The 7,278-nt window shown below is 67.0% G+C and overlaps 2 protein-coding genes across 2 annotated transcripts in view; one reads left to right on the top strand and one right to left on the bottom strand.

Annotated features, from left to right (window-relative positions):
- Positions 1-382: 382 nt before the first annotated feature.
- MNEG_6190 (Dehydrogenase/reductase SDR family member 12) lies at positions 383-1,090 on the top strand (the record flags this gene model as incomplete). Its single annotated transcript, XM_014045338.1, has 2 exons — positions 383-508; positions 860-1,090. 2 exons carry the CDS (start codon positions 383-385, stop codon positions 1,088-1,090), a joined length of 357 nt encoding a protein of 118 aa, XP_013900792.1.
- A 5,280-nt stretch (positions 1,091-6,370) lies between these two features.
- Positions 6,371-7,278, bottom strand: part of MNEG_6189 (hypothetical protein) — a gene marked incomplete at both ends in the record, with an annotated part of 1,914 nt that continues 1,006 nt past the window's right edge. Inside the window, one exon of the mRNA XM_014045337.1 lies at positions 6,371-7,252. Within this exon, the coding sequence (XP_013900791.1) occupies positions 6,371-7,252 (882 nt within the window). The remainder of the gene's footprint in view (positions 7,253-7,278) is intronic.

Raw genomic sequence — 7,278 nt, 5'->3', positions numbered from 1 at the left:
GGGCCGCGGGGTGAGGGGCGTCTCTGCCAGGGGGGGTGGGAGGGGGGCGTGCGGCTGCCTGCGCGTCAGGCGCATGGGTGGTTGTGACGAGTGCGTGCAGCTATCGCGTGCGCGGCCAGGCGGCGGGTGGGGGCCGTCAATTCCTGCCCGTCGGCAACCCTGATGGGAGTCAGGAGAAAACGAACCGTGCCCGGCCCGCGCCGGGCGTGCGCGTGCTCGCCCGGCCCACCTGCGCCCATTCGGCCTGCGCCCTGCGCGCCACAGACGCGGCCGTGCCCCACGCCAAGCGACGCTTAGCCCGGTCAGCGCCCCGCACAACTCGGCGCGCCCCAACGCAGCGCCCCGCCGGCCCCCGCGCCCCGCAGGCGTCACAGTGGTGTCCATGCACCCCGGCTGGGCCGACACGGAGGGCGTGCGGACGTCACTGCCAGGCTTTGCGGAGGCGATGGCGGCCCGCATGCGGACGCCGGCAGAGGGGGCCGACACGATCGTGTGGCTGGCCCTGGAGGTGGGCAGCTCCTGCGTTTTTGAATGCTATATGCAGCTTCGAGCTTCGCAACCGCTCGGCTGGCCTTGGAGGTTTGTGGCTGAGGGGGTTTTGCAATCTCGATGCTAGACGCAGCTCCCAGCTCTACGCCTCTGTGTGTCGGGGGCCCGCAGGCCTGCCGGGCTTTCCCCGATGTATGAGTCAGCGGTCACGGACCGACACGCGGCGCACCCGCCGGCAGCTTCCCTCGGCCGCGCGCGTCCAAGGTTGTGTGACCCGAGCCTCAATCTGGTCCGGGCCCTGTGCCGAAACCCTCCCTCGCTCTTTCGCCCCCTGGGAAATCATATGCGGCGCCCCCGCCGCCCCCCACAGGACGCATCGAAGCTGGAGCCCGGGGCCTTCTACCTTGACCGCGTCCCGCAGGCAAAGCACCTGGCGCTCTCTGGCACCAAGTACGACGCCCCGCGGGCGGCGCAGCTGGTCGATAAGCTGCTGGGGCTGGCAGGCCTGGGCGGCGCAGACGGCGGCGCGGGCGGGGGCGAGGGCGCACCGGAGGCGTCCGCTGCGCGGGCCGGCGCCACGGGGGGCGGCGCCGGCGGGTGAGGGAATTACTATTACAGTCCAGGGAGCCAGCGGGGAATCGCCATCAAAGAGCACGAGGCGTTGGGCGCCGCGGCCCCTTCCTGTGAGACGTGCATCCATCTGCTGATCTGCGGCCGGAGCCAACGGCGGTTACTCGGCCTCTTGTGCAGCAATGCGTGCGACCATCGCATTTTGTGTCGACAAGCCGAGTGCATTTTGCAGAGCTGTGCTCAGGGGCTGGACGCCAGGCGCCTCAGAAGAGCGCGTGGTGCCCCCTGCGGCGTGGGTCTTATTGCTGCAACTTGCAACCTGCAATATGCAAGGCAGCGTCAGTATTGATTGGGCAAAACAACGCCGATGACACAAGCAACGAATGAGCCCGCGTCCCGCGGCACAAAGAAACGCACACACACAGCCAACTGTCACCAGTGCCAAACGGCAGCCCATGCGGCAGCCATGCGGCAGGCATGCAGCAGCCACGCGGCAGCCCCAACCAGTGATGCACAAAAGTGAGGGCAGCGCAGCCGCAGGAGCCGTGGCGCGCGGTAAAACCAAATTTGCCCGCCCTGCGGCCTGCGCTGCTTGCCGAGCCCCAGCCAGCGCCGCCGGCGCGGCCGAGGGCGAGGGCGGGGCGCCCGGGCGTCCGTCATGCGCCACCGTGCATTTCGGAGAAGACCTCGATGACGTCACCTGTTCATGAGTAATCAAGTGATGCAAGAGCGGACAGCGGGGTCATGACGCGTCATTGGGTGTGTCGGGCTTGGGGCCGCGGCACGTGTGTGGGCGGCCGCTTGGGATCGGTTGATCCAGCTGGCATGACATGTGTGTGCGCGCAAGGGGGGCGGGGCGGCGGCAGGCAGGTGCGGCGGCATCATCGCAAATGAAATCAGGGCGCAGGTGCATGCGTGGCAAGCACAGGTGCGATGCGCACGTCTTGCCCCTTGCCAGCCGCGCCCCGATTGCGATCCCATGCATGCCTCGCCGCGCCTTTGCACTGCCTTTGATAATGTTGACAGCCAGGGTCCTCCTCCCTCGCCTGCACGGGTGCAGCCGCCCGCCCCCAGCTTTCTCCCACCCCCCTCCCCGGAGCCATCCAGCCGCGGCCCCGGCAGCGCTTTCAAGGCGCCTGCGGCATGGCTCGCTCAACTCCGCTCCTGACGTGCAGGAGTTGGGCCATCCGCCCGCAGCACCGCAGCCCGCCCACGGTGTTGACCCGCGGTGATTCCACAAGCCGCGATCTCCCCTAGGCCCCCGTCACTGTCATGCAATGGCATGGATGCCAGCTATTTTAGCAGTTATCTCAGCCCGCCTCCCCTGTGGTGATGTCATCACGGCGTCACCCTGGACCGGCAGACCGGCACCCACCATCCTCCATATTGAGCTCTATAGGGGTGGTCTCGGACTTGATGGGGATTCCGTCGAATAGAAATCTGCAGCCGTTGGTTGCCCAGGTGTGTGTGTGTGTGTCTGTGTGTGCACGTGTGCGTATGTGTGTGTGTGTGTGCGCATGCGTGTGGGTTTTATGTGTGAGTGGGGGCGGGGGGTGAATTGAGTGTGTGCTTGCGTGCGTGAGCTTGCATGCATGGGTGGAGTGCTTTTGATGGAACGTGCATGTAAGCGTGGTCGCGTGTGTGCGTTGCCGTGGTGGAGGGTGGCAACCGTGCAACACTGGAGCAGGAGGGTGTCGGCATTGACGCGCGTGCGTGGCTCGGCTTCCCCCGAGTTCGTAGCGATGGCTTTGCTTCGCACGGGACGTGACACGACCCACACACACGCACGCGCAAACACACACACAAACACACACACACGCACACATGCACATGCCCCTGCCTCTGCGTTCGCAAGCTGCTTCCCTCCCCCCTTCCAGAACATACACCAAAAACACGCGCGGCGCGCACCCCAGCCCGCCCATGCGCACGCCTCCCGGCCAGCAGGTGAACGCGACGCTGCAGCACCCGGGGCCGGCGGGGACCCTGCCCCGCCCGCACCTGACGGTTCGCCGGTCTACGCCTGTTTTTGAGGCATACGCGATGAAGACCTTTTCGAGCTTTGTGTTGTGCTTCACCTGTCGTTGCGAATTCAAACGCGCGCGCGGGGTGCCCCGGTGCGTTGATGAGAACCGCAAGCAAGGCAGCGGCGCACGGTTGCGCATCTCCGAGCGCACTGCGTTACACCTAGACGATAGCTGCGCGACGGTGGCGGCGCCGCCGCGCGAATGCGTGAGACGCCCTCTGGAGCATGCTGGCCGCCACGCGCACGCTGAAGGCGCACCCGGAAGTGAACAGCCACGCTGCTTTGAGCTTTCACTGTAATGTTGATGTGGCTGGGCCCTTCGGGCTTGGTGTCATCCACCATGGTGCGTTCCCTGTGCGGGTTCACAGTACACGAGCCTGCCGGGTGGGCGTGGCGCGACGGGGCGCTGCGCGGCACATCCAATACCGTAAACGAATCCAATGCAGGCCCACCAGTGACGAGCTATTTCTCAGTTAGGCGCTACAGTATCAGAGCGACACGCACCTGTCCTGTTCCAACCGGGCCACGAGATCAGAACGCCACTGATCTTCAGAAGTCACCAACCTGACCTTACAACAGAAGCCTCATCGCAACTTTGATTGCAATAGCAACGAATGAGCGCGAGGGGATTGCGTGGCCGTCACCACGAGATTGGAACAAAATTTTGAAAAGCACCTGCACCTGCACCTGTCGCCCTGCCTGTCGCATCGCTTTTAGCTACCATACCCCTGACCCTGCACAAGCGCCAGGCCCTTCCTCCTATACCAGACACGCGTAACACGTTACAACGGACAGGGCCCTTTCAAGCCGCACAGCTCCCCGACCGGCACGAGCGCAGAGGCACAGATGCAGGAAGCGGGCGTTGTCGCATGGCGGCAGTTCAATTGGCACACCCCTGTGTGGAAAAAAGACCGTAACCAGGCCCCCGGGCCCAAACAGAGACGGGCCAGCAACAGGAAAAAGCACACGCGGTAGATGCAGGCGGGGCCGCAGCGGGCCCCAAACAGGCGACAGGCGGCTGCGGCCACAGGCACGCAAGACACACACAGGCGCGTGTCGGTGTCAGGGTGCAGCTGAGGAAGTGAATGTGGTTTCAAGTTCAGGTAGGCCTGTTTCAGGTGTAGGGTGAACCCTGAACCTGAAACGGCAGGCAGTTGCTTTGGGAGACGCGTGCCGACAGCTCGTCGCCCCTCCCAAACAGGCGCCCTTGGGCGGCGGCTTGGACAACGCAACAGGCGACCGGCTCGCAAAGCCCGCGTGCGCGCTCCCCCTCACCCAGCGTGGCTGAGTGGTGGGTGGTCAAGGGGCGGGCAGCCGCCCCATAACACCCGCCGGCCGGTGCTGACGCGCCTTCACCCGGCGGCCAAGCGGGCGCACGACAATGTGATTTCTTGCGGGACGTCCGCGTGTGGCCCAGCTCCCTTCTGGTCGAATGCAAAGAGATTCTCTCCGCGGCGCGGGCGCTGGGGTGTGCGCCCCAAAGCGAGGGCCAGGCGCGGCAGTAACCCGCTTAAATGCCCCCAACCCCTCCGATTCCCTCCCCTCCCTGCTCCCGTGTCGAGCGCGGTTCTCATCCCTTGGACGGCGCCCGGGATGGATCGTCCGCATCCGCTTAGTCTGAGCGCGCGTGTGCCTGAAAACTCAACGACACTCTCCCAAACATGAGCGGCGCCGGCACGACCAAAGGGCGGGCGGGCGCGGCGGCGGTTAGTCGGCGGCTTCGGGCCGCCAGGTGCAAAACGGTACGACTTGGGAGCGTGTATGTACGGTCTGAGTCAACGAAAGGTTGCGCGGGCAGCCACGCACACCTCAAACCCGGGGCAACAGTCGGAGACCCTCAGATCGTCTATTTTCGTCCGGCGGCCAGCGGCGCTGCGCGGCTCGTGCGGGCCCGGGGGCGCGGCCCGAAACAACAGGCAACGATGTGTGGCCGCGGCACTATTCGGCGCCCTCTTGAGGGGGGCGGTTGCAAAGGGCCGTTGGTACTCGGGAGGGGCAGGCGTGGCACCGTCAGAGGGGCACCAGCTGTGGTGCCTTTTGCAGTGGGCGGGAGATGAACAGAAAGCGGCAACACAAACAGCAGCGCCCGCGCAGGACCAAGTCGAGCAAACAGGAGCCCCGCATTGCGATGCCATGGCGCGCCGGGCCACGCAGCGCCGCAGGCCGCTGGCGGCGGGCCCCTCGCGGCAGGCATCCGCCTTGCAGGAGCGCGGCCCACGTGCCCCGACCCAAAGACCGACACGTGCATGAGAAACAGGGCGCTCGGGCCACCCCCGAGAGAAGACCTGGGTGCGCGTCGCTGTAGCGACAAACGCGCGCACACGCGCAACAGGCGGTGACAGAAATTCTGCTCGACGACCTGGCATCGCGCTTTGACCCTGCAGGGGCCTGTCAACTTTGACCTTTTTGAAGCGGCCCCAGGGCGGCCGCGGCGAACCCAACCGCAGGCATATCGACACACAGTGTTGGCGGTGCGAAGCAAGCCGCCCGGCAGTGCTTGTCGCCTCGGCGCACACGGGCGGCACAGAGCCAACCCGGCGGGAATTCAATCTCTGCTCATAAACCGCAAGATCGAAATCAGGTATGTCCTTCCTGCGTGCGCCCGGCACGGCCGCGCCATGCGTCGGGCCGCGCAGAAGGCCTGCAGGCGGCCAGGGGCCCTCAGCGCCGCTGCATGCACGCGCTCGGGCAGCTGCAGGCGTGGGTTTGTATTGGGTGTACAGCGCTCGCGGCCGCTCTTGGACCGAGAAGAGCACACAAACAGCCGCGCGCGGTGCTCCGCGCCGTGCAAGAGCCAAACAGGCGCGCATAGCCGCGCCGCTCCGAGCCGACGCGGCGCAGCACGCCCGGGACCCGGCGGGGCCGCGCCTTGCTTGTAGCGGACGAGCAATTGGGCACGCGCAGCGCGGCGCGGCGGGGCCAGCGGAAGGTGCCCGCCCCAGCGCGCCGGCCGGCGTCCAAGGTTTGGGCCTCATACGCGGCCTCCTCTTCAACACAGTGAGCATCTGAACAGCACACGCCGCCTCGACGCAAAATCCTCTCCCCATCCTGACGCAAATGCGTGGGCAGCCCTCGGAAAAGCTGCTGAAATGCCTGTCCATTGCGCCTCTTCGGATGCCGGTCCATCGCGCCTCTGCAGATGCCTGTCCAGCGCTCGTGGCCCACACACTCTCATGACATCAGGCAAAAGGCGCCCGGCTCGGCCAGCCGCGCGCGCGGGAGCCGCGCTCCGGCGCTCGCTCGCGCGCGAGAGCGGACTCTAGATCGCCAGATCATGTCAGATCAAGATCAGCAGAACACGATGTCCCCAGGACCATCCCCGAGCATCAGAGCGTCGCCGCCGCCGCACATGCGGGCGGAGGCCCAGAGCTCGTAATCCTCCTCCTCCTCGTTTGCCCCGCCGCCGCCACCATTGCCGTCGCCGCTGTTGGCGGGCGCCGCGCCGAGCAGCGACGCCGGGAGTTGGTGGAAGCCGTCGGTGTCATCGGCGCGGGGCTCAGCAGCAGGTGCCGCCGCGGCTGCGGCGGCGGCGGGGCCGGCTGCGACGGGCGGGGCGGAAGTCACCGCGGAAAGCGAGTTGGAGCTGCCGCCAAAGCTGGCGGCGCGCCAGATGGGCTGCGCGCCGCCCATGTTCGCGGCCGCGGCGCCGGGCCACGCCGGCGCGACGCCCGCCGCTGTTGCCACGGGCGCAAGCTGCTGCTGCTGCTGCTGCTGCTGCTGCTGCTGCTGCTGCAAGTAGTGGTTGACAAACTGGTGCTGCAGCTGCTCGAAGAACGCGGCCTCAAAGCGCCCTGCCTGATAGTAGTAGCCGCCCCCGCCGGCGCCGGCAGGCGGCGCGGGAGCGGCCGCCGCGGGGGCGCCGCCGTACTGAGCGGTGGCCGCCACTGCGACAATGCCCGGCCAGAACGCCGCGGCCTGCGCCTGCGCTTGGGCGTGGTAGTCCGCGCCCGCGTGCGAGCTGACCGCAGCATGGTAACCTTGCGGCTGCTGCTGCTGCTGCTGCTGCTGCTGCTGCTGCTGAGACTGCTGCTGCTGCTGCGTGTACTGCTGCGGGTACTGCTGCTGGTACTGCTGCTGGTACTGCTGCTGCATCATCAGCGGCAGCTGCCGCGCAGAGCCGGTGCTGTGGTTGGAGCCTTCGCAGCTGCTGCTGCGCCCCAGGGAGGCCCGCTGTCCGCCCGCCGAGGCAGTGGCGG

This window comes from Monoraphidium neglectum (assembly GCF_000611645.1).
Source record: "Monoraphidium neglectum strain SAG 48.87 unplaced genomic scaffold scaffold00984, whole genome shotgun sequence".
Classification (NCBI taxonomy): domain Eukaryota; kingdom Viridiplantae; phylum Chlorophyta; class Chlorophyceae; order Sphaeropleales; family Selenastraceae; genus Monoraphidium; species Monoraphidium neglectum.
This window is presented reverse-complemented; position numbering and strand designations above follow the sequence as displayed.